General features: G+C 37.4%; 1 protein-coding gene across 1 annotated transcript in view; it reads left to right on the forward strand.

Annotated features, from left to right (window-relative positions):
• Positions 1 to 27,430, forward strand: part of LOC137387407 (low-density lipoprotein receptor-related protein 1B-like) — a 114,825-nt gene that overhangs the window by 86,005 nt on the left and 1,390 nt on the right. Inside the window, 23 exon segments of the mRNA XM_068073825.1 lie at positions 178 to 353; positions 1,018 to 1,061; positions 3,437 to 3,509; positions 3,813 to 3,888; positions 4,103 to 4,498; positions 7,085 to 7,240; positions 7,708 to 7,862; positions 8,112 to 8,275; positions 10,313 to 10,452; positions 10,880 to 11,037; positions 11,130 to 11,270; positions 11,653 to 11,756; positions 13,466 to 13,709; positions 15,304 to 15,486; positions 18,101 to 18,346; positions 19,222 to 19,278; positions 19,280 to 19,338; positions 19,404 to 19,435; positions 19,894 to 20,155; positions 20,848 to 21,036; positions 25,376 to 25,514; positions 26,090 to 26,248; positions 27,263 to 27,382. Of these exon segments, the coding sequence (XP_067929926.1) occupies positions 178 to 353; positions 1,018 to 1,061; positions 3,437 to 3,509; positions 3,813 to 3,888; positions 4,103 to 4,498; positions 7,085 to 7,240; positions 7,708 to 7,862; positions 8,112 to 8,275; positions 10,313 to 10,452; positions 10,880 to 11,037; positions 11,130 to 11,270; positions 11,653 to 11,756; positions 13,466 to 13,709; positions 15,304 to 15,486; positions 18,101 to 18,346; positions 19,222 to 19,278; positions 19,280 to 19,338; positions 19,404 to 19,435; positions 19,894 to 20,155; positions 20,848 to 21,036; positions 25,376 to 25,514; positions 26,090 to 26,248; positions 27,263 to 27,382 (3,473 nt within the window).

The raw sequence follows: 27,430 nt of genomic DNA on the forward strand, positions 1-27,430 counted from the left end.
TGTTATTGGAAATATATAACTTATCATCATCATCACTAGCAAGCTCACACAAAGTTACTACAAACAAATTGGATAATTAAATAGTTATTATCCTTTCAAGAGTTGTGTTCTCTCCTGTTGGTTTCAGCAGGTTATAGCGTTGACAGCGTTGATTTCAGCGCACTCTGTTGGTTTCAGCAGAACACAAGAGTTGGGTTCGGCAGGTTGTAGCGTTGAAAGCGTTGGTTTCAGTGCACTCTGTTGGTTTCAGCAGAACACAAGAGTTGGGTTCAGCTCCTTCCTGTTGGTTTCGGCAGGTTGTACAGTCGGCAGCGTTGGGTTCAGCACACTCTGTTGGGTGCAGCAGAGCACAAGTGAGATGGTTTCGGCTCCCCCCTGTTGGGTTCAGCAGGTTGTATTGACGGCAGCGTTGGTTACAGCGCAATAAATAAAAATAGGATTTGTCTCCACCCGACTCTTGCGAGTTTTCTTTAGTTTCCTTGGGAAAATAGGCCCTTGCGTTTTCTTCCAGAACGGACATCTGACACAATCTTACAGTATAGCTTAATCGAGCGCAATTTAAATGATAAGTAGGCCCCATTATATCGCCATTGGATGTCAGAAAGGTTCACCGTGCAATTTGTAAATTGGATAAAAACCTATTTAGAAATTACATTGCATTTTTCATTCGAATGTGCAGTGATGGGTATGCTTGATGCTCGTGGTGTAAAACTTGTTTTTTCCATGAGTAAAGTTGGCATTAGCAACATTAATAAGTAAACACTTATCAATGTTGCGAATGCCAAGCTATCATTACAACGAATAGAAGCATTATCTTAATAATAGAGAAAACATACTGGCAACTTTCGGCTTTTCGCCAAAATAAATGCGGGTCTCGTTTGCATCCGTTCAATCGTCTTTCACGCTAATGAAGTGCGATTTCTTTTCGCGCTGTTTGAAAATCGTCCAGTTATCGAATGAGCTTTGTTCATTGCTATTTCATTGGCTAACAATGAGAGTAGGCAATATCGCGGATAGCGTGGTAGGCATAACAACGCAAAAATGGCTGACAAAGAAAGCAGGTGCGCGTTTATGAGTTTTCAGATTGTCCTTAACTCAACGTGATATTTTTGCGGCAGCAATTAGGTTAACCCCAACTGTTAATGTATATTTAGAATGTACAGTTACATTTACTTTATTTGAATAACCTAACATGTTGTTTCGGTAGCGAGTTCAAACTGTTTAATGTTTCTAGAACGAAATAATTCAGTTACTCAACTTTCTCAGGGCTGTTTTTATTCGATTGCGTAGATAATATTTCAAGCGTTCCGTAACTATTTTTGTGTTAGGTATTTTAATGTTTTTATTAGCAAAATACCATGTGTTATAAATTGTTTAATAAAAAAATTGTTTTGGTTATGTTTATAAACATGCATGTTTATACACATAAACATGGCGCCCCAAAAGTTGTAAATTGCAGATTCCAAAAAAGCAATCGATACATGAGCCAATAACTTTTATTTTTTTTAAATTTGCGTTCTGTTGAAAGCTATCAAATTTGTAATGGATTATTAAACGGTAAGAGTTCACTGTTTCAACCATTATGGTTAAGTGATTATATGGGCTTGTTATGTGTGGTTGTGGAGAAATTATGTTATGCATAACTAATCCAAATCCACACACAATTATCAGTGTTGAATTTGCTTGTCATATTATTCTATTTTGACTATATTTAGTTTTTGTACTTTTGCTTAGCTTGTGGGAACTAATTTAATTATTACTGGTTCAGGTACTAACGAAGGTGTTAAGCTATTGTAAGTAATGCTGATATCTACCAGTACAAGTTACTTCTTTATTCTATAATTCAAACAATTAAAATACACAACTAACAAAATTCTAAAACAATAATATTAATGACAAACAATTAAAGAGCTAATCAAAATTACATCCTTACTCGAACGGTCGTCTGTGTTTGCTTGGCTCGGTCCATGTGGCTGCGAGTTTTGATAGTCAAACAAGAGTCGTGAGAGGTCATAAGTAGAGAGTGTCGGCAGTTGAGATAGTGGCATAGAGGAGGCTCAGCTGGTGGAGGAGAAGGAGGCTCCATTGGTAGAGAAGAGAGAGAGAGGCTCCTCAGCAGGCAGATGGGAAAGCGTCCAAGGAGGCCCTCGGGAAGAGAGAGAGAGAGAGCCAGAGCTCAAGCTAGAGTTGGAGATAGAGATGAAGGTGGAGGGAGGTGCTGAGTCATTGGAGCTGTTCTCTTTTATAGATGTCTGGCATGTGGGATGGTTAGCCTGTGGGTGTAGGTTGAGTGTTAAGGTTCGATGCTTTCTGTCAGGCATGTGAAGATATCTTGTTTGCGTAAGTCTTCAGCTGGTGCACGTGATGTTGACATGTAGGGTAGAGCTCGTGGCTTACTCCTGGTATCTAGGTCATGTTTGACAGAAGTGGCAGATCTGTATGTGACTCATTTGACTCGTCTTTAATGTTTCTCTGGTGGCTTTTTGATGATGGTGGTCAGTAGGTTTAATTGCTTCGACCTCCCTTTCGCATATTCTCTATCTGGTGTTGACGCAATTTCTATGATTGATTTCTTCCAAATTTGAAGTTTCTAATTTGCTTATGACATTTTCTAATTATTGAATCTTTTAATGTCTTTGGGCGTCTTGCTGCTTGTACGAATTATATGCTTATCCTGTGGTCTGGCTACATTCCCTGTTGGTATCTTGTTTTCGCAGTATTTCCATACAACAGGCTTATGAACTTTTTCACTGTACATCTATGTCTAATCGAAGCAGCAACGATACGGTTTATGTAATATATAACAACAGTTTTTTGAGAGGCATATAATTTTTTAGGAATAAAAAAACTGTGTTATATCAACTTTTAACTATTCTTTGTTCTGCATTTCTGCGCTGCACGAGGCATTTTAAAACACCTCTATCTTTTAAAAATTTAGTAATACATTCTTTGATTTGTAAATTACTATAAGCAATGGTATACAGCCCCCACATGGGGGGCTGTATATCATTGCTATAAGTTAATGCTTTTAGTAATGGATCAGCTAAAACTCACAGCACTAGATCTAGTGCGTTTAGGATCAGATCTGGGTACAGTATAAAAAGCTTTTTTTGATACACACCCTTTTTTTGATACACACCAGCACGTTCAGCTTCTATCAAATGTAAAGTTTATTATTTCAGCTTGAATATTTGTTGCTGTGTTGTCAACTTGGCTGTATACAAGGAACTCCTTTTTTCTGTATTCACATTGAAGTACAACAATACATTGACTTATAGTTACCGCTAGGCTTTCTCATGTAAAATATGGAAATAAGTGAAGATGTGTGTAAGTTCCAACACACTGTCAACCACCTCAGTTGTTGCTAGTAGAGCTAATTTTCTGATACCTTTTACGGTCAAATTAATCTATGCTTTAATCAAAGGTGTATTTCTAGACCCGGTTCACGTGCCTCACAAGGGTCGGTGGCAGACGTGGTCTCTGAGGTGACCATAAGAGCGCTACAAGAAGTAAGGCTTTTAAAATATCAGATTTTTTACAAAGTTAAAGAGTCTATTATGAGGGACTGTTTACGGTATCTTTTTTATGTGTCTTTGTGTCAAATGAGGAAACAATTCTAGCTTCCCACAGCAGTCAAGTGTTTTTCCTGCTGAAAAAACTTTTTATCTATTTGCCTCAGATATGCCGGCGCAACTTTATGAAACTCCAGAGTGCAATAGAGCCAGTTTTTGGATACAATATGCTAGCAGATATCATACTTGATTATGTACAAGCGGTAAAACTATTAATTACATCTCACATTTCTTTTTTAGTTTGATTCCGGTGTGATGGAACCAGCAGACCAAGGTGAACACCCATTTAAAAACAATGGAGAGGTAGAAGTTGAAGGTTACTTAATCTCTTATTTACTTGTTTTATTTGATGAGTAAATTGTAATGCAGACTAACTTATGGGAACAATGCACTGACAAGATATGTACATTTACATGCTGACTCACTTTGCATGAGGTCATCTGATTGAGTGCTGTCAACAATTACAATGAGCGCATGTATCTATGATATTAAAAATTGATGATTTCACGTGCTTCCCAATATACTTCAAGGGGAGGTTACAGCTGCGGAGACGCAGAATAAAAGTCGTCCTCACTCTGCAACAGAAAATGAAATCGAGGGATCAAGGCCAGCCTCTGCTAAACCTAGTTCAAGAACGCCCTCTAGATCTAGCCGGCCAGAGTCAGCAAGACCAGAATCAGCAAGGCCTGGTTCAGCTAGACCTGGGTCAGAGATGCAAGAATCAGCGAGGCCTGGATCGGAGAGGCCAGGATCAGCGAGGCCGGGATCAGCGAGGCCAGGGTCAGCACGGCCAACTTCTGCTCATCCATCTAGATCTGGCTCTGGAGCTTCAAAGAGATCTGTTGCAGAAAGACTTTCAAGTTCAACTGGTCTAGAAAGGGCAGGTCAACCAACTGAAGAACAAGAAACCGCTGCCCAATCAACAGGTATAACTATATATTATTAATAATAAAACTTGATCGGCTGTTTATTGTTGATCGACAAGTATTTAGCGTTGCATACTCGCGTGCTTCTGACATATCATAAAAACAATTGATAAGGCAAACTAAAGATTGACATAAATGGTTATTTATAGCCCTCTAGAACAGTGCTGGGCAACAGGCATCCCTGGGGTCGCATGCAGCTTTCGGCTATTTTTAAGGCGGCCTTCGGCCATCTTTTATATGGCCCTTCGCCAACTTCTGATAGTTTTTAGTAATATGTGAAATATGAACTGCTCAATCAATGAGCATCCCTTTTACGAGATGTCAACAGATTACATGTCAATATTGAAACCAATGTTTTATACAAGCAATAACAGTATGTGTATTCGCAATGAGCAGTTTTTAGAGCAATTCACTTTTTAACTAAAAGAGACACATGAAGTGTGGGGTTTTTCCATATTATGATTTCTCTGTCATCAGTATTCAGGTTGTAGGTAGGTAGAAGGGGTAGAAGGGTCCTCCAACAAAACTCTTATGCGATGGTGAGTAATTTCTGTTCCATATCAGTGTTAGGTGCATAGAAAAGTTGATCGAGAAGGAAGAATTTTTAATAATGGATGAAAATGCAAATATTTTGTGAAGCAACATGCAGAGAAATGTGTGATCATTTGTGTGATCTGTAGCGACACAACTTCTGTTACCAAAGAGTATAGCATATGCCGTCACTATACGACTCGTCATGCTAATTATGATCAGTACTAAGGGCGAGAAAGAAAAGAGAAATATGATTCAATGTCTCAAAAGCTGGCGGGCCAGCGCAGACACTTCACCCGTTGCAAAGAGTTGACCAAAGCTACCAAATGTAGTCTTGTTATATCACAAAGAAATGGAGAGAGGCAGTTACCATTTTACTGTGGCAAATTTGCAGAGGAGGTGCGTACAATGGATGTCAAAGTATTATGCATATCATACATGTATTATGCATATCATAGATGTATTATGCATATCATAGATGTATTATGCATATCATACATCATAGTATCATAGATGTATTTTTATGTCTAATAAAATGAATATTTGTTCATTTGTTGTCATTTATAATGGGTCAAAAGCATTTGTTATTACTGATATTTGGGAAGTAAAATGAACACACAGTAGAGTAGCTGAGGCTACAAATATACATATACATATTTTCATTCGACGGTGTCTGAAATTACTGTCACTTTTCAAACCGTGTGACCTTAAAGTGACCTTGACATAACGTAAAGTTTTCTCTTGTCTTGTAGGTTTTCTAAATGAGATCAACTCATTCACCAAAATTAAAGGGCGGGAACATAGAAAGTTCTCTGATGTGAAATGGATAAACTACTTGTGATTCCTAGCAGACATCACTGAGCAGATGTCAACATTGAAAAAACAGCTTCAGGGAAAGCAGGCGCACATTTCTTTACGCTAGCAGCGTGTCACTACATTCAGAAGTAAACTTCTGCTGTGGAGAAGCCAAATCGAAAATTGAACCTGTCCACATTTACTGTAAAAAGCCTTCAAGAGCTACAATGTAGGATGCAAACAATCTTGTTGATCTCGCTCCATATGTTCAGATAGTCACAGGTCTTTATGATGAGTCTGTTAGGTGCTTCCCTCGACCATTCAAGGGTTTCAATACAACTCTTCTCTGATCCCTTCAGTGTTGATCCAGAACATGCACCAGTTGATATACAGCTTGAATTTTGAGAACCCCATATGATGACCGTCTTAAGCATCACCATAAATGTCACAAACTTATTAAGTCTTATTCAGATTGTTTGTCTCAGGCCACATATCCCAGTATATATAAACATGCCTCGAGAATGCTGAGTCTATTTTGCCCAACATATCTCTGTGAGCAGTTTTTCAGTAAAATGAATCACACAAAAAACAAGTATTGCACTTGCCTTACAAATAAGCACCTGACGCAACAACTCAGAGTTGCATTATCAGCGACAACACCTGGCATTGTGCGAGTTGTGAGAGAAAAACAGCACCAGGTTTCTTACTGAAATCTATAAATAGCCCTATATACAGATTTCTATTGCAGGAACATGGCTCTTCTCCAAATAAAACTGGGCAGCTTATTTTCTTGTTGAATATTTCTTCGATTCACTATTTTTTTGTATACACATGATGATGTGTACATTTTATGCACATTTGTTTCTTTGATACAATAAAATGTTATACATACATAATATAAATACAAGCACCAAACAAACATGCCATCATCAGTTGTATACCTTTCTTATTTGATTGCTGTGAAATTATTCTGCAGCTAGTTCACTACACTTAGCCCTTTGGAATTGACTCAATGTTTGATGTGGCCCTCACGCTAAAAAGGTTGACGCCTCTGCGCTAGAATTTCCTTCATGTGGCCCTCACCCTAAAAAGGTTGAGCGCCTTTGCGCTAGAGTTTCTTTCATATGGCCCTCACGTTAAAAAGTTTGAAGCCTTTGCGCTAGAATTTCTTTCATGTGGTCTTCACCCTAAAAAGGTTGAACGCCCCTGCGCTATAATGTCTTTCAAAGCATTTTATTTTTATGGCTTTTGCTATTTCAGACCTGAGGAAGTCTACTCCACCTGCAGAAATTGAAGGTTCCATAGTCAATTCAGTGCATGATGATGGCTTGCCTTCACGAGGCACTGCTACTCTTACTGCCACTGCATACACAGGGGTGGCACCTCCACCCACCCAAGCTCTCGGCACACAGCAAGGTATGACTCTCAACGTCTACAGGCTATGATTTCTCTTTCACGATGTTTGCATCATGTCTAAAGCCCTCATTCTACAAATTGAAAATCATACATTTCTTCGAGTTGTTTTCTTTACTATTATTTGAAATGTGAAAGTATTACCAATAATTTTTTAACACCTTATGGATCACAGGTGGTTAAGTTATGCAATTTAGCTTCTTGTCTCTATGATTGGGTGTTTTGAACATCACAGCTCATTACATCGCATTATATTTAAGTAATGTCAGCAAAAGGAGATCATATTGCACAAATGTTCAACTATCATAGCCTTAGTGCCAAATGTTCAACTATCATAGCCTTAGTGCCAAATGTTCAACTATCATAGCCTTAGTGCCAGTTGTTTTGTGGCTCTTATGATTCCTTAATCAATTACATGTACTGCTTAAGACTTGAAAAATGTTTGTTATGTTTGTACACACATTGATCAGAGGACATACATCCAGCCAACAATGCCACACAACTCAACCCTCATCTGGTAGAGGAAGATTACGCAGGAAGTGTAAGTGGTGCAGATGTGGAAGAAGAGGAAGATGCTAGCAATGATGAAGAGGAAACAGATCTTGTTGTATTGGATCCTGAGCATGTGAGTTGGCATTAGTTTTATAGCCTTTTTGTTCTTGGACACTTGCGCTAACTCATGTTTATTTTATAAATATACGACAGTTAAATATAGGCATTGTTTGTGGGACGTGCTGGACACCAACAACCATTACTGTCAGAGTTCACCAGAATCTGATATATATCAATTCGGGCCTGACCCTACCTTTTGGGGCTTATATGGTTGCTAGCATTGATTAGTTCAGAAGTTGAGAGCCACTGTCGCTGATTACAGCCATTGATGAGACGATTCCAAGGAGCTCTCAACAAGCAGCTGTCTAAGCAATTAGAGAAGGTGCGACTGGAGCACAGCGAGTTATCGGAGGCCCTTAAAAGGAAGCTGGCAGAGCGTGAGAATATGGGAGTCGAGTTGTACGGAGCCCAACAAGAGCTGGCTAGGTAGTGACATGCTTCAGTATTAAACAGCAGTAAACAGCATCCACTGAAGAGTAAACAGCATGCGCTGTTTACTCTTCAGTGGATGTGCTGATCCTCTTGTGACTGACAAAATAATAATAACTCTTGTTATGTTATTTCTTGTTACACAATAACCTTAGTATAAACTTGGCCAAAGAATCTCTTCAATTCCATTTGGATAACTTAATTATTGAGAACTTGATTGCGGAACTTTGTGCGCGTGTAGTAGTGCTGGGCACGAGTACTTCTTTGCCAACGAGTTTGGACTTGTCTTCTTTTGTTTGAGTTTTTGAGTATCGGTTAGCTGGTAGTGCTTGGCATAAGTGCCGCTTGGCCAACAGGTTTTTTGGGTATCGGGTTTGTTGATATAGATTTTATGTCTGAAATTTCCAAACATCAAACATATTTTAAAATTTACAATTCAATTATATTCTGTTCAATTTATTTATTGTTTTTCACTATTTTCTATCAACCGATATTTGTGCTCGAAGCCTTAACCATTTCAAGTTTGAACCCTAATTGTCCAGCATTCCAGCATTGCATAAAGTTAGTCAGAATCTCTATTGGCCGGAATGCCGACATTCACATGGCTTTTTTTGCAAAAGTTGTTTCTAAGTAACAGCGTAAACCAATCGAATTAATTTTTGCATAAGGTATTAGACCAGAAATTTCACTTCCGTTTGTAACAGTTTTCAAATATCTTTACATACTTCCTTCATTTTAATAACAAATTTGATTTGAACGATAATGTTGGTTGTTGGTAGATAATAAATGATCGTGATGCAAATAAAGAAATTTATAATGCTAATAATTTTCCAGTATATTTTGAGTCATAAAATAATTATGGACATGTGCTCAATAGATATGACGCTATTGTAAATGTTTTTACGAGTTTCTTGACAATCGTACAAACTGTTATAGTTTTAGCCCGAATAATGGTAAAGTACTGTTTTTTTCTGTTTGATGACATTTGCTGGAGGTTGCCCGACTTTTTTTATTACTGTTTTACAAATATTATTGTATTATGAGCACGTTCAGGTATATACAATAAAATTTTAAAAGCTTCGGGGTGTTGGACAGATTGCCCAGGGTTTCTGACACGCATTGACAAAAACGACCAGGGTTCAAAGGGTTAACAAGCGGGTTATTAAACAGTGTTTAGAGCTCAGGGCGCAATAGACCAAGTTTTTGTTCACTCTACTCGATGGATCCATGTACCAAAATCCGAACTCGCATGTCAAAACCCGAACCCGCAAGATCGCAATGCTAAAAATTTCTATTACCCGAGATTCGAGAGAAGATAAATTCGCGAGTTCAACGAGTTTTATTACCCCTGTCCAGCACTAGAGTGTGCTTGGTCATGATATATTCTATTATCTACTAACAGCTTTAATACTGGATGCAAAGTTCATGAAAGATGAGACTTTTACCTGGATTTATTATGACTCCCTGTTATTTCTTTGTTAATTAGGTCCATTAGTACAATAGTTAACTGTTACTAGTTTAACCGATAACAAAGTTTACTAACTTGACTGTTAACCTCTGTTACTAGTTCAATTCAGAACACCTGATACTAGTCTTCTTGTGAAAGACAAGAATTAGTTTAATGGTTAAAATGTGTCATTGGTCTATTGGTTACCTTTTGTTAAAAATCAACTTAGCAATTTAATATGTTTTGATACTGTTTAGTTTTTAACTCTATGCTAACATTGGCAACATCTAGAATATATTATAGATGACAACACTCAGGCCTCAGTCTTTGTTTTTGAGAATAAATATATTGGTTCGCGTGTCTGTAAATATTTGTGTTATACACCCCATTAAAATCTGAAATGTTGACATCTGAGCTATTGACATCTGCACTATTGGCATCTGAGCTATTGACATCTGCACTATTGGCATCTGAGCTATTGACATCTGCACTGTTGGCATCTGAAGCGTTTACCTCGAAAACATTTACATCTTAACTATTGGCTTCAGAGTGATGCACTTTAGTCTGATGGCTGGTTATCTATACAGGTATCAAGTCTTGCTCGAACAGAACCATGATCAGTACAATCATGTGAAGCATTCAAGAGATGTAAAAGAACAAGGACTGGCAGCAGTCAGGAGCCAGTATAAGCAAATGCAACTAGAACAGAATGAAGAAAAGAAGAAAGGTTTGTAATCTCAGATAAAATGTCGTTTTCGTTCATTCATAGCTGAAAACTTGTTAATGTGATAGGTTAAGCTGTGGGCGAATGCCTTACATTCATGGAGACTTATTATAACTTGAGTAGATAGCTAATTCTACCCCTATAAGTGTTCAGCTTGTTTTGCTACTTTAATGGCTGTCACTATTATCTATGAAAGGGAAGCAACTTCAACTATGCTTCTGAGGCAACCTCTGGAATTTTTGAAAAAGCTTTTTCGTTGTATATGATGGAATGCTCTAAAATTACTGCAAGTCTTACGGTTATGTTGAGAGTACTTGTTAGTACCGGCATAGACTTGTTCAAGGAGTCAGCTTATTTTATGCTCATTAAATATTAAAATTAACGATCCTTGTCTTATCAGGATATGTTCATTTGATTATATTCTTTCTAGCCGCTCAACTACAGCAAGAAGTAGAGAATCTTGCTCTCAGGCTATTCTATGTAAACAATGCTAAAGAAGATGTGCGGTCAGATATCTCTGTGATGAAAAGGGCTGCAGAGAGAGCAGATGTGGAGGTTGCTCAGGCTGAGGCCAATAAGCAAAAACAGGTAGAAAGAGAGTGAATGGACTTATAACTCAGCATGACAGTGATACAGCCTACTAATTGCTCGAACTCAACTAAAACTTGTGATGTTTGCAGGATCTTTATGTCGATCGTCTTGTGGAATCAGTGGACAAGCTTCAAGAGGATATCGCTATCACAGAGGCGCAGATAACTGCACAGCTCGAGGAAACAAAAGCCGCGAAAGCATCTCTCGCCGAGGCCTCTATGGAGATTGAAGTACGCTATTAGCTCGCTTTGCTGTTGCTGTGGCCATGCCTTCTATTCTTTCTTTTCACTAATTTAGCTTTTTGAATGTAGAATTGCTTGTAGTAGTAATCATGGTAAATAGTAGTATCTTTAGCAATGGCCAGTTGTAATAGGGGTACTAGCAGTAACGGGTGGCAGGTAGCGAATGACTATCAGTAATAGAAAGTAGTTAGTAAATGACTAGCGGTAATAGGTGGCGGATAGCGAATGACTAGCGGTCACAGGTAGTAATTAGTGAATGACGAGCGATAACAGGTGGGAGGTTGCAATGAGTAGCGGTAAGAGGTAATAGCAATGACTAACGGTAAAAGTAATAACCTCCAGTAAGCAAAGATGGACATCCTTATTGTAGAATATTCAGTTAGAGAAGAAACAACTCTACACCCAGTGGAACAGCAGTCTAATTGGTATGAAAAGACGAGACGAAGCCTTCGCAGCCATGCAAGAAGCAAATGAGTATGTATAACAAATTCTTTTGAAATGAGAGACATTCAAACATTGACTTATCTTAGTTTGTCGGTAGAGCTCACTGATAGTTTGCTGGTAGAACATAGGATATGTCGATAACTTGTTGGTAGAGCACGTGATATGTCGATAACTTGCTGGTAGAACACATGATATGTCGATAACTTGCTGGTAGAACACAGGATATGTCGATAGTTTGCTGGTAGAACACACGATATGTCGACAGTTTGCTGGTAGAGCACAGAATATGTCGATAACTCGCTGGTAGAGCACAAAATATGTCGATAACTTGCTGGTAGAACACAAGATATGTCGATAACTCGCTGGTAGAACACATGATATGTCGATAACTTGCTGGTAGAGCACAGGATATGTTGATAACTTGCTGGTAGAACACAGAATATGTCGATAACTTGCTGGTAGAACACAGGATATGTCGATAAGTCGCTGGTAGAACACAGGATATGTCGATAACTTGCTGGTAGAGCACAGGATATGTCGATAACTCACTGGTAGAACACATGATATGTTGATAACTTGCTGGTAGAGCACAGGATATGTCGATAACTCGCTGGTAGAACACATGATATGTCGATAACTTGCTTGTAGAGCACAGGATATGTCGATAACTTACTGGTAGAACACATGATATGTTGATAACTTGCTGATAGAGCACAGGATATGTCGATAACTCGCTGGTAGAACACATATGTCGATAGTTTGCTGGTAAAACACAGGATATGTCGATAACTTGCTGGTACAGCATGTGATATGTCGATAACTCGCTGGTAGAACACAGAATATGTCGATAACTTGCTGGTAGAACACATGATATGTTGGTAGTTTGCTGGTAGAGCACATGATATGTCGATAGTTTGCTGGTAGAACACATGATATGTCGATAGTTTGCTGGTAGAGCACAGAATATGTCGATAGTTTGCTGGTAGAACACAGAATATGTCGATAGTTTGCTGGTAGAGCACAAAAGCCTATACTAATGTTAGTAATGAGTAGCATCATTATTCATAGGCTGTTAGAATGAGCAATCTATCACGTTTTATTTTTTATAAAGCCTGAATATTTTTAAAATATTCGATTAACTAAGTCACAAACTGAACTTATGTTCTGTTTTATAGTGAAGGGAAAAAATTAAAAAGGGAAGTTTGAACTCAGACATAAGTCGCTGTAAGCCTAGAGTAGAGTTGCTTATTGACAAAATGTATGCATGCTATCTATCACTACATCACCTACTTCCATACATATTAAATGCTATCACTACATAACCTACTTCCATACATATTATATGCTATCACTACATCACCTACTTCTATACATATTAAATGCTATCACTGTATCACCTACTTTCATACATATTATATGCTATCACTACATAACCTACTTCCATACATATTATATGCTATCACTACATCACCTACTTCTATACATATTAAATGCTATCACTGTATCACCTACTTTCATACATATTATATGCTATCACTACATAACCTACTTCCATACATATTATATGCTATCACTACATCACCTACTTCCATACATATTATATGCTATCACTACATAACCTACTTTCATACATATTATATGCTATCACTACATCACCTACTTCCGTACATATTATATGCTGTCACTGCATAATCTATTTCCGCACATATTATACTCTGAACGAAAAATGTTTGTTTTAGTCAGCAAAGGCAGCGAATCAAGTCCCTGGAAACAGAGATCGAAGGCTACAGGAAGCAGATAGCTAAGGAAGAAGAACATAACGAGAAGCTCACACTTGTACTGAATAAATGTGAGGTAGATATTGCAACGAGCAAGAAGCTTTTGGACATATGTAACAGGAAAATGGATGCACTGAAGACAGAATACTCCACATACACTCGTATGCTCTATGAGACAGAGGAGGCTCTCAATAGAGCTGGTCTTGTGAGTATTTCTATGGCTCAACTTTGACAATGCGCTGGAGCTAGGTTGGAATAATGGTGACTTTTTTCTGGGTACCACAACTAACTACAAACAAAAAGCATTTTTTATTTGTAATTATAAACATGTATTCTAGGATGTGGTGTGAATACTTGATAACTAGATGGTGCCAATTCAACAAATAAAATAATAAAAAAATTATTTCACTCCAGCCGTTAGCTATTCTGGACTGTGTGTATTGATATAATTTTATTGCGTTTATTGTCATGCTCTTTGTAAGCTTGCAGCACAAAACCCTTTTTATTTTTGCATAACGGCTGTTAATTACCAATGTTTATTCCTGACCCCTATGACCCTTATGCTCTACTTAGCAGACCGACTATTACTATTCTTCTTGATGTCTTTTCAAGCTATAAAAGTCACGGCAAACATGTAGCATATTGCAGTATATGTTGCAGTAATATGACTTTAGTTTATGACCTTGAATACTATGGTCACATTTAGGTTGCAGTAACATGACTTTAGTTATGACCTTGAATACTATGGTCACATTTATGTTGCAGTAATATGACTTTAGTTCATGACCTTGAATACTATGGTCACATTTAGGTTGCACTAATATGACTTTAGTTATGACCTTGAATACTATGGTCACATTTATGTTGCAGTAATATGACTTTAGTTTATGACCTTGAATGCTATGGTCACATTTAGGTTGCAGTAACATGACTTTTGTTTATGACCTTGAATACTATGGTCACATTTAGGTTGCAGTAATATGACTTTAGTTTATGACCTTGAATACTATGGTGACATTTAGGTTGCAGTAACATGACTTTAGTTATGACCTTGAATACTATGGTCACATTTATGTTGCAGTAATATGACTTTAGTTTATGACCTTGAATGCTATGGTCACATTTAGGTTGCAGTAACATGACTTTTGTTTATGACCTTGAATACTATGGTCACATTTAGGTTGCAGTAATATGACTTTAGTTTATGACCTTGAATACTATGGTGACATTTAGGTTGCAGTAACATGACTTTAGTTATGACCTTGAATACTATGGTCACATTTATGTTGCAGTAATATGACTTTAGTTTATGACCTTGAATGCTATGGTCACATTTAGGTTGCAGTAACATGACTTTTGTTTATGACCTTGACTACTATGGTCACATTTAGGTTGCAGTAAAATGACTTTAGTTTATGACCTTCAGTACCATGGTCACATTTAGGTTGCAGTAATATGACTTTAGTTAATGACCTTGAATACTATGGTCACATTTAGGTTGCGGTAATATGACTTTGATTCATGATCTTTATGGTCACATATACATTCTAGTAATATGAGAAACTATCGAAGCGCAAAACACCTTTGCGGTTAGTGTTTTTGGATTTGACCCGGAAGACGATGTTTTTAGTTTTTCTCGCTTGTGTTTTATATAGAAGCAGTTTCATCAACTTGCAAATCAGCAAGAGGAGCTCATTAATGCTCATTAAAGTATTTACAGTTCTCTCTCTTTTGCTGTCATTGACCCATCGACTAATATTTGTCAAAGGGTGTAATGCCAATATTTGCTTCGTGTCAAGGAAAAAGTGCAGCGAGGACATGAGATGAACAGCTTACGGAAGCAGATAGAGAAAGAATATCTAGAAAAAGTGCGACTGGAAGATGAAATTATGGACGTGGTTCGCAATCAACTTACATTTGACAAAGCAGCTCAGTATACTGACAGAATGACAAGGAAATGTCGGCAGCTCACCAAAGACCTGGTGAGACAGAATTCATGTGCTCTCGAAATTGTTTTCAATGATTCAATGTCCTTCTAGGGCTACAAACTGAATATGCTTTACTACTGAAACCCAGTCTATGAGAAAACATGAGTTCATAAGAAGAGAGTTGTGTTTGTCCTTGCATCTAAAGTGCGGTAGTTTGTCATCGATTGTTGCACTGCAGCGTCTTAGCTGCCTTTTTATGTTTGTTTCAATGATCATGGTTCAATTTCTAGTCGATCATGGCTTAATTCCTAGATAGTCATCGCTTAATTTTTCGGTTGATCATGGTTTAATTCCTAGATAGTCATGGTTCAATTCCTAGATAGTCATGGTTCAATTCCTAGATAGTCATTGTTCAATTCCTAGATGCTCATTGGTCAATTCTTAGATGGTCATTGTTCAATTCCTACATGGTCATTGGTCAATTCTTAGATGGTCATTGTTCAATTCCTAGATGGTCATTGTTCAATTCCTAGATAGTCATGGTTCAATTCCTAGATAGTCATTGTTCAATTCCTAGATAGTCATGGTTCAATTCTTAGATGGTCATGGTGCAATTCCTTGTTGGTCATGGTTCAATTCTTAGATGGTCATTGTTCAATTCATAGATGGTCATTGTTCAATTCCTAGATGGTTATTGTTCAATTCCTAGATGGTCATGGTTCAATTCCTTGTTGGACATGGTTCAATTCTTAGATGGTCATTGTTCAATTCATAGATGGTCACTGTTCAATTCCTCGATGGTTATTGTTCAATTCCTAGATGGTTATTGTTCAATTCCTAGATGGTCATTGTTCAATTCCTTGTTGGTCATGGTTCAATTCATAGATGGTCATTGTTCAATTCCTAGATAGTCATTGGTCAATTCTTAGATGGTCATGGTTCAATTCCTAGATGGTCATGGTTCAATTCCTAGATGGTCATGGTTCAATTCTTAGATGGTCATGGTTCAATTCCTAGATGGTTATTGTTCAATTCCTAGATGGTCATTGTTCAATTCCTTGTTGGTCATGGTTCAATTCCTAGATGGTCATTGTTCAATTCCTTGTTGGTCATTGTTCAATTCCTAGATGGTCATTGTTCAATTCCTTGTTGGTCATTGTTCAATTCCTAGATGGTCATAGTTCAATTCCTAGATGGTCATGGTTCAATTCTTAGATGACCATGGTTCAATTCCTAGATAGTCATGGTTCAATTTTTAGATGGTCATTGGTCAATTTTTAGATGGTTATTGTTCAATTCATAGATGGTCATTGTTCAATTCCTAGATGGTTATTGTTCAATTCCTAGATGGTTATTGTTCAATTCCTTGTTGGTCATTGTTCAATTCCTTGTTAGTCATAGTTCAATTCATAGATGGCCATTGTTCAATTCCTAGATATTTACGAAAGTCTATTATAATTGTGGGCTTGTAATGGTAGCAAGATATATGCAGGAAACAGTGTAGATGTTTTGTATCTTTATATTTCATGCAATATAGCAGCTAACAGCCTACAGCAGTTGAATGTTAGCTTGATCACCTTCAAAGATTTTTCAAATAGTGCTGCCTCCTTGCTGTCATTTCTAATCTAGTGACATGCTATTCTCTGCGCTTCACTGTTATGCTTTTTTCCGACAGAGTGGCTACCAGGCATCAAATTACCTTTTGGTTGGTCTTTTTATGTAAGGTTGTAACACAGAATATTGTAGTTAGTCTTACAATGTAGGGTCGTAGCACAGCCTACTGTGGTTGGTCTTACAATGTAGTGTCGTATCATAGCCTATTGTGGTTCTTCTTGCAATGTAGGGTTGTAGCACAGCCTATTGTGGTTGGTCTTACAATGTAGGGTCGTAGCACAGCCTATTGTGGTTGGTCTTACAATGTAGGGTCGTATCACAGCCTATTGTGGTTCGTCTTACAATGTAGGGTCATAGCACAGCTTATTGTGGTTGGTCCTACAATGTAGGGTTGTATCACAGCCTTTTGTGGTTGGTCCTATATTTTTAAACTTGCATCAGTATGCATGGACTCATCCTAAAACTATCACTTTAGCTGTTTGTGATGAAGAGCCAGTCATCTGTAACATGACTACTAGTGAACTATCAGGGTTATCAATAATTCAGAAGCCTGCTTGAAGCTGCAGCGCAAATTGATTGCTCTGATACCTATACGGAAGTAACAATTACTTGTACTTGTTTAGTATATTTATAGCCACTCGTCAATGACCGATTATTGGGAGCTCATAACTCGGTTCTCTAGCTATCTTTAGTATGTTATCATGCCAGTGTGCAAAGCATATATGCTGAGTAGTTTTTGAGATTTGGAGGTTAAATGTACAAGAGATCCTACTTATGGAGGGTTTGTATAAATGAATGACACACTAGTTTGTAAAAAAGACTCATGAGCTATTAAAAGCTATTAAGGTCAAGGCTGAATGTATTAGCACTCCAAATCGACATTTAAGCTATGTCTAAAAATTGTACTGCTGATCAGTAGATAGTGAATCAGTATGAGAAACAAGCTATGCTGTTGGTTAGCCACTGAACTGTATGCGGCTTTGTAATTGGCTAGTGAGAGACTGACAGTGCTGAAATGAAGACTATACAGAATTTGCTATATTTATTTGTGCAGGAAGCCCAAATTGCGCAAGTGGAGAATGAAATAGCGACAGATTCACTCAACAATGTAACAACTCATGCGACCATTGGAAACTTGAAGAAGTCTCTAGAAGAACTGGAGACGATCATTGGACAGAAAAATGACATCATAAATAAAAGTGAAAATGAAAGTATTAAACGCAATGCTGTCATCGAGCGCAAGCAGCAGGTCATCGACCAGTTCAACAAGAAACTCGAGCAGATGATCTCTCAGGCAGGGGTGGGTAATTCTCTCATGATTTGTTCAAAGTGGTCTAGCAAAAAATGCTTATGCTATTTGTGGTAGATATTAAATGCTGCTTGTTTGTTAACAATAATTATATCTCACTCAATATTTAAGGAAAAGCTTTGAAATTTTGATTCATTAAAAAAATTTGAACAATTAGGAAGGTTGCACAATGGCCTGTCTTAGATCAGAATAAAAATTATTTTGTCACAACAGCAGGTCTAACAATACGGTGTAACTTAGGAATTATTCTCTCCCATTGCAATTTCTTTTGATTGTTTGATAGTAGTCGTAAAACATTTTTAACATAATTCTATAAGTGAAGTGATATTATGAGATGCCTTCTATACTATTTTAGCAAAGCACTTGCCTGCAAATCTTATCTTTTTATTTTTATCTAAATCCACCTGCCATTCACAAATCTACATTTACTCACATTATTTTTTTCTGTTCACCACTTTTTATCATCTAGCTTTCATAGATCATTGATTGCTTTCGAATAAGCCCCTTTTATACAAACTAGTTGTTAGTCATCTTTTTGTTGCAGTTGACTTCTTTTGTTTACACCATATTTTGTTTTGTCAATCGTATAATTCCTTTTTCCACTTTTTCTGTGTGATTTGTCAACCTTAGACTTTCTGTTTCCGCTTATCCCGTGTGATTTATCAACAGTACACTTCCTTTTTCCACTTATCCCGTGTGATTTGTCAACCGTAGACTTACTGTTTCCACTTATCTTGTGTGATTTGTTATTATGCAACATGATTCATTCTCACGCTTGTTTCCTTCAGTTTACCTTTCTCTCAATTCACTGTTCTTTAGCAAGTAAAGGATGAAAAGCACTGTCTCATAAATACTCTGTGTTACAGGGAGTTGAGCTCGGCCCACTTGAGATTACCATAAACTCTCTGACCAAGTCAATAGAGAGCATGCAACAGGACATCGCCCACTTGCAGTTGCTCTGGCTCCGAGAGCAGGGCGAGCTCGTGCGACTCTCCAAGGAGAGCGACCAGAGCCATGAGGATGTCAATCTTCTCAAAAAGAAGATCAGCATTCTTTCTCAGAAGAAGATTCGTATTGAAAGTGAGACTCATCGTTGGGTCATTTAGTTGCAATCTTTAACCATTGCTGACGAGATTTGTCCACTCATTAAGCTTTTAAATCTTTATTATTTTTATTATTTTTGGCTTCCGTTTCAAAATACTTCATCGATAAGATGAATCATTTAGTTTAGTCTTGGTCTAAGTTCATCTTGTCTAGAGTTTAAGTTTATCTTGTTTAAAGTCTAAGTTTATCTTGTCTAGAGTGTAAGTTTATCTTGTCTAGAGTCTAAGTTTGTCTGGTCTAAAGTCTAAGTTTATCTTGTCTAGAGTTTAAGTTTATCTTGTCTAGATTCTAAGCTCTACAATTTAATAGACAAGCAAGAGAAACTGAGTGCTAATGTGAGGCGCTAATCTATCAAATCAGGTGACTTTGATGAAATTGAACCATGACAATGGAATTTTAGAAGTTTTAATCATTGTATGACTAACATGCTGTAGATGCCATCGACAAGGAGAACGCGGAGACGCAAGACATTCAGAAAAACATTCGCGACTTAAGAAATGATATGATCAGATTGAACCAGATGCTGCACCACGAGACCGGTGCCTACGAGAGCCTTGAGAAAGACAACATTCTCACAGAGAACGACTTCATCGGCAAGCTGAAGGAGGCTGAGCTTAACAGCATTCAAATACAAGCTAAGCTTGACTCGCTCAAAGAGGAGAAGGAACGTCTGCTCAACAGCCTCGTCGAGTCCGAGTGCGTATTGTTACAAAGGCTGTGATTTTAGTTACAGCTTGCTTCAAAGCACTTTCTTTTTAGCGCTACCATTTTTTTCACTTTTTTCTATTTCGCTTATTCAGTGATTTTGATTTATTTCATTGATTCAGTAATCCTTTAACTCATTTGTAAATTAATAATTTTGTGGTTATCATATAGGACCATTTGTGGTTATCATATAGGACCATTTGTGGTTATCATATAGGACCATTTGTGGTTATCATATAGGACCATTTGTGGTTATCATATAGGACCATTTGTGGTTATCATATAGGACCATTTGTGGTTATCATATAGGACCATTTGTGGTTATCATATAGCACCATTTGTGGTTATCATATAGCACCATTTGTGGTTATCATATAGCACCATTTGTGGTTATCATATAGCACCATTTGTGGTTATCATATAGGACCATTTGTGGTTATCATATAGGACCATTTGATTGTAATGAAAAAAGATGGAGTATTCAATTTATAGCAGAACAAACATTAAATCATTCATTAACAGAATTATTAGTTTAAAAAACACTGCAAAAACCTGCAACTTTGTGACACCGCCATGTCCTTGCAGTCGGTGTCTTCTTTTAATGTTATATTTTAAAAATTAGGCAAAACATTAGCTCTTTTTTTCATGAACAGAGCAACAACCTTGTGATTTGTGCTTTCCAGACGACAAATAATGCTTTGGGAAAAAAAGACTCAACTGGCTCGTGAAACTCGGGCCGCCGTTGACTCCGAAATAGGCCAAGGTGAAATTAGTGCTATGAAATCAGAGATTCATCGGATGGAGGTGCGCTACTCACAGCTTATGCGACAGCAAGAAAAGATGATACAGGATATGGAGAAAGCAGTTTCACGGTAAACATGTCTCTACATTCATTTTGTAATGACAGTTGACATCTATCCTATTCAACTGTTTATAATGACAATTTACTTCTCTCCTATTCATCTGCTTATAATGACAGTTGACATCTATTCTATTCATCTGTTTATAATGACAGTTGACATCTATCCTATTCATCTGTTTATAATGACAATTGACATCTATCCTATTCAACTGTTTATAATGACAGTTGACATCTATCCTATTCAACTGTTTATAATGACAGTTGACATCTCTTCTATTCAACTGTTTATAATGACAGTTGACATCTATCCTTTTCAACTGTTTATAATGACAATTGACATCTATCATATTCAACTGTTTATAATGACAGTTGACATCTATCTTATTCAGCTGTTTATAAAGACAGTTGACTTCTTTCCGATTCAACTGTTTATAATGACAGTTGACATCTATCCTATTCACCTGTTTATAATGAAAGTTGACATCTATCTTATTCAGCTGTTTATAAAGACAGTTGACTTCTCTCTGATTCAACTGTTTATAATGACAGTTGACATCTATCCTGTTCAACTGTTTATAATGACAGTTGACATCTCTCCTATTCAACTGTTTATAATGACAGTTGGCATCTCTCCTATTCAACTGTTTATAATGACAGTTGACATCTCTCCTGTTCAACTGTTTCTAATGAAAGTTGACATCTCTCCTATTCAACTGTTTATAATGGCAGTTGACATCTCTCCTATTTAACTGTTTATAATGACAGTTGACTTCTCTCCTATTCAACGGAACAGCTCAGACCTTTATTGACCAGTTTCGGTCGGTCGCTCAAAGTTATCTTAAACTAATTACTGTACGCTGACTATGTCTGATCTATTCAGTCTATGTACTATTTATTCAGTCTAATATTAACACAAAATGTGATGGTTTATAGTAAGAATGATGCAAAATGTAATTGAAGCTTTTTGGGACAAAATATAAAATGAAAAACTGAAGGGAATGGATAGTAGTCGACAAAAAAGTGAAACATTTTTCAGCAACCAGCTTCGTTAAGATGAGAACCCAGGCTAATACTTTCTACAGAAACTTGGGCAACCATAGCTTATTTGATACGTCTGGTGTTCGATGGGAAAAGTACACTGAGAATCAAACAATAATAGAAATAAGAAAATTTGATTTGGCACTCATTGGATTTGGCATTCATTGGATTTGGCATTCATTGGATTTGGCACTCATTGGATTTGGCGCTCATTGGATTTGGCACTCACTGGATTTGGCTCTCACTGGATTTGGCACTCATTGGATTTGGCACTCATTGGATTTGGCACTCATTGGATTTGACACTCACTGGATTTGGCACTCACTGGATTTGGCATTCATTGGATTTCGCACTCATTGGATTTGCAAAATGTTCATTTCTGGATACTTTAGGGCACATAAAATGGACAAAACTTACTCAAGTGTGTGTTTATAAAAACATAAAAACTTGGAGAAACTTGCTTCGAAATGACTGAAAAAAATGGTATGAAATGAGCTCTATTTAATACAGATGATAACATATATGGCCAGACTTTTATCGCTTAGAAACAGGATTAAGCCAAATCGCTCATTACGCATGAAGGATTGACATCATTTGGCAAAACCCAAAACTGGAAATTATTTTTTAACCTTGTCCATGTTTTTAGCGACAGCATCAAGATTCGATTTGAGATTAACAATTGCATCATTATTTGACTCAGTGAAATTTTGAACAATGAAAATGATGATCGTCTACCTAGTTAGTTTACTAGGCTATAAGGCTTCAACAGATGAACAACATGCATATAAACACCATTAATAAAAGAAAACTAAAATACATATTTAAGAATCAGAAAAAGAGGCAGAGACAAGTAATAAAGCTGTCTAATAACTCAAGTAGCTGAATATAACATGTGTATATGAATATAACATATGTATATGAATATAACATATGTATATGAATATAACATATGTATATGAATATAACATATGTATATGAATATAACATATGTATATGAATATAACATATGTATATGAATATAACATATGTATATGAATATAACATTCTTCAATTGATGAGATCTGCTATTAATCTTTCTAAAGAAGATGAGGCTTTGAGATGAAACTTGAAATGAACTTTGAGCTATGAAAGAATTTAGAGAATCGAGAAATGAGTAATGCTGGCTATCATGCAGTGCACTCTCAGAACGATCACAGATAGATCGGCAGTCTGTTGGAGCCTGGTTGTCATTCAGAACAAACATCTGCTCGCTAGTAACTGTTTGTATACCGAAATTGTTTGTAAGAAAAGAAAAAATTTAGAAAAAGTTTTATCTGGTGATTATAAGGTATGATGGAGCTTCAATTGGAGGCGAACGATGGAGCAACCGAGAGAAAGTTTTCAATTATTTTAATATGTAATAACTTGGGAGAAGTCGAATGATGGAGTAAACTTCACATGTAGCTCAGTATTGTAGTACTACTTGTATTATAGTACTACTTCACATGTAGCTCAGTATTGTAGTGCTACTTGTATTATAGTACTACTTCACATGTAGCTCAGTATTGTAGTACTACTTGTATTATAGTACTACTTCACATGTAGCTCAGTATTGTAGTACTGCTTGTATTATAGTACTACTTCACATGTAGCTCAGTATTGTAGTGCTACTTGTATTATAGTACTACTTCACATGTAGCTCAGTATTGTAGTACTACTTGCATTATAGTACTACTTCACATGTAGCTCAGTATTGTAGTACTACTTGTATTATAGTACTACTTCACAGTATATTGTAGTACTACTTGTATTATAGTACTACTTCACAGTAGTATTGTACAACAGTCTGGCCCTTTTGCACGAATTTCATAAATATTTGTAAAAATAATAGAACTGAGTTTTAGCAAAGTGAATGTATAGACGGTTTAATAACTCTCTGACAATAACATGGCTGTATTGCATGGGTGTGTTGGGTATGTTAACAACATGGTTGTGTTGGATATGTTGACAACATAGTTGTGTTGGGTATGTAAACAACATGGGTGTGTTGGGTATGTTGACAACATGGTTGTGTTGGGTATGTCGGCAACATGGTTGTGTTGGGTATGTTAACAACATGGCTGTGTTGGATATGTTGGCAACATGGTTGTGTTGTGTATGTTAACAACATGGGTGTGTTGAATATGTTGGCAACATGGTTGTGTTGTGTATGTTGGCAACATGGTTGTGTTGGGTATGTTAACATCATGGTTTGGTTGCGTATGTTAACAACATGTTTGTGTTGGGTATGTTAACAGCATGGTTTGGTTGCGTATGTTAACAACATGGTTGTGTTGGGTATGTTAACAGCATGGTTTGGTTGCGTATGTTAACAACATGGTTGTGTTGGGTATGTTGGCAACATGGTTGTGTTGTGATATGTTAACAACATGGGTGTGTTGGATATGTTGGCAACATGGTTGTGTTGTGTATGTTGGCAACATGGTTGTGTTGGGTATGTTAACAACATGGTTTGGTTGCGTATGTTAACAACATGGTTGTGTTGGGTATGTTAACAGCATGGTTTGGTTGCGTATGTTAACAACATGGTTGTGTTGGGTATGTTGGCAACATGGGTGTGTTGGATATGTTAGCAACATGGTTGTGTTGTGTATGTTGGCAACATGGTTGTGTTGGGTATGTTAACAGCTTGGTTTGGTTGCGTATGTTAACAACATGGTTGTGTTGTGATATGTCTATGTCTAGGCTATATATTTTGACATAATTTTTTAAGACGATTTATGACTAGGTCTGCACAGGTTGTCTCTATTTGTCTTACCAGCTGTGCAAGAAAAAATTCTTTGCTGTCAGCCATCCCTCAGCATTGTTGGTAGCTGCTGGTAATTGCTCAGACTTTGTTATAGCTGCCCTAGTGGAGTTGCTTAATTGTGATTTGTTTAATTCAGGTTGTGGAGGTCAGTGTATTGGCAGCAATTTACTTGTCATTGTTTGTTTCACATGTGCGTAGTATAGCTATAAAGACAATTACACCTATTACGATTGTGCTGATCAGCCGTATAGAGAGACACCAAAGCATTTTATTAATTCATCATTAGTTAACAATAATACTTACTGTACCTTTTGCAATCTTCATGTCATGAACTGGGCTGTCTTAAATCGCAGTTATTAGAATGGACAGAATGTGCCACAAACAAACAAATTCGAATTGACATGGTGGACGCAGCGCTCTAGGTGTTTGTAAGGATTTACATGTGGTGATTTGTTGAGGATATTGCCCTTGGTAATAACGTGCTCAGATGTCTTAGGTAATTCGAAGTCGCTATGGGTTGTAGTCGAGATACAATAGTGACAAGAGGGGATGCGCAAGCTAAAATCGCAGCTCGCAGCAGACAAAAGGACAAGGCAGTGACTAAAGGAACATTCCAAAGACAGATGGCTGAACTTAGAAAAAAGATCAAGTCAAGCATTCGGGTAAGAGATGGCGGTTCTAGGTGATAGACTGACTTGAAGGAATCACATGTGTATGTATCACATGTAATACTTATCATACATATCATTGTGTGTATTCCATATAATACACACAATGCGTGTATTATATGTTTGTACCACATGTGATACACACATGTGTGTACCACATGTGTGTATCACATGTGATACACACGTGCCTGTACCACATTTGGATGTACCGTGTATGTATCACATGTGTATATACCGTGTATGTATCACACGTGTATGTATCACACATGTACATATCACACGTGTATGTATCACATGTGTATCTGCCAATCAAAGACCACCTAGCTAGTCAGAGAGATTAGCACTGTGGCATAGACAAATGCTGGCCGAACATTTCTCAACATACAGTATTTCACAGCGTACTATATAGGATAGCCTCATTTGTCATGATCTCTAATTAAAGTTTACTAATTGAACTACCTGTCACTGGCTGTCCAATATTCATTGACACTTGAACTACCTGTCACTGGCTGTCCAATAGTCATTGACACTTGAACTATCTGTCACTGCCTTATGTAATCTGATCATAGGATGCTCAGGGATGTGACGCGGAGTTGCACGCTCTTCGAGTCGACCAGCAAAATCTTGGGCAGTTGCTAGAAGCTAAACAACTTGGCTGCCGTGAACTTGAGAGCAACGCTGACATACTGGATGGAGACATAGAAAGGCAGCTTGAGACAAAGCACCGAGTATGTTAGTCTTGCCTTAAGAAGCTCCGAGTACAATACATCTACTCTTTCTTCATTTGCTTTAGTTTACAGTAAAATATTGGTCATTAGTATTGAGAAAACCTGTAAAGCTTATTTGGACGCGTCCAGGTAGAGTTATATGCGTGTTATGTTTAGTTAAAATTTATTTTAGCATTTCTTATAACACAGCTGACGACTAAAGCACTGCACAAAAGTACTTGTACGAAACCCCAACTCCGCTTTGTGGCTACCAATCCCAACTCCGCTCTGTGGCTACCATTCTCAACTCCGCTCTGTGGCTACCATTCCCAACTCCGCTCTGTGGCTACCGATCCCAACTCCGCTCTGTGGCTACCAATCCCAACTCCGCTCTGTGGCTACCGATCCCAACTCCGCTCTGTGGCTACCAATCCCAAGTCGCCGTATTGGCTTGATGACTAGTTTTATTTACATGTATAAATGCTTTTGCTCATCAGCTAAATTATTTCTGTCATTCCTTGAGGAATTGCTTATACACCACAACTCATCTGCCTTTGATGAACATGTAAGCACCATTTCATTGCGCGATATACAGAAATATGTAAACAGAAAATGTTACTATTATGTGCCGCTACGTCTACAAAATTACTGACTCTTAGCGCAGCAGAGAAGATCATTTCGTTCTTACTACATGACAGATGACACATGACGGGTGACACATGACGGATGACACATGACGGGTGACACATGACGGGTGACACATGACAGATGACACATGACGGGTGACACATGACAGATGACACATGACGGGTGACACATGAGAGATGTCATGTTCTTTATTGAACTACTATATATATATTTTTGATAAATATTACATAATTACAGAAATTATTTGCATATGCTCCCCATTGTAGATCGCTTATATTTCTAAATTCAAAGAATCTCAGACATCTGCTTTTAAACACGTGTATTATTGGTGTGATGACAGTCTTATATAGAGCATTATGTAGTGGCTATGAATATGCGGTGTTATAGAACATGGCAGACTTGGTTGCTAAGCAACAGAAGACCAAGTATTACCAGCAGATCAAGGACAGGAAATACAAACGCGTGGTGAGAGATGATTCTTTACTCGATACAGAAAGGGAGAAGCAGGTACGTACCATAAATTGACTTTATCTGCCAAGGTATCTGGTGATACCT

This window comes from Watersipora subatra, chromosome 1 (genome assembly GCF_963576615.1).
Source record: "Watersipora subatra chromosome 1, tzWatSuba1.1, whole genome shotgun sequence".
NCBI lineage: Eukaryota > Metazoa > Bryozoa > Gymnolaemata > Cheilostomatida > Watersiporidae > Watersipora > Watersipora subatra.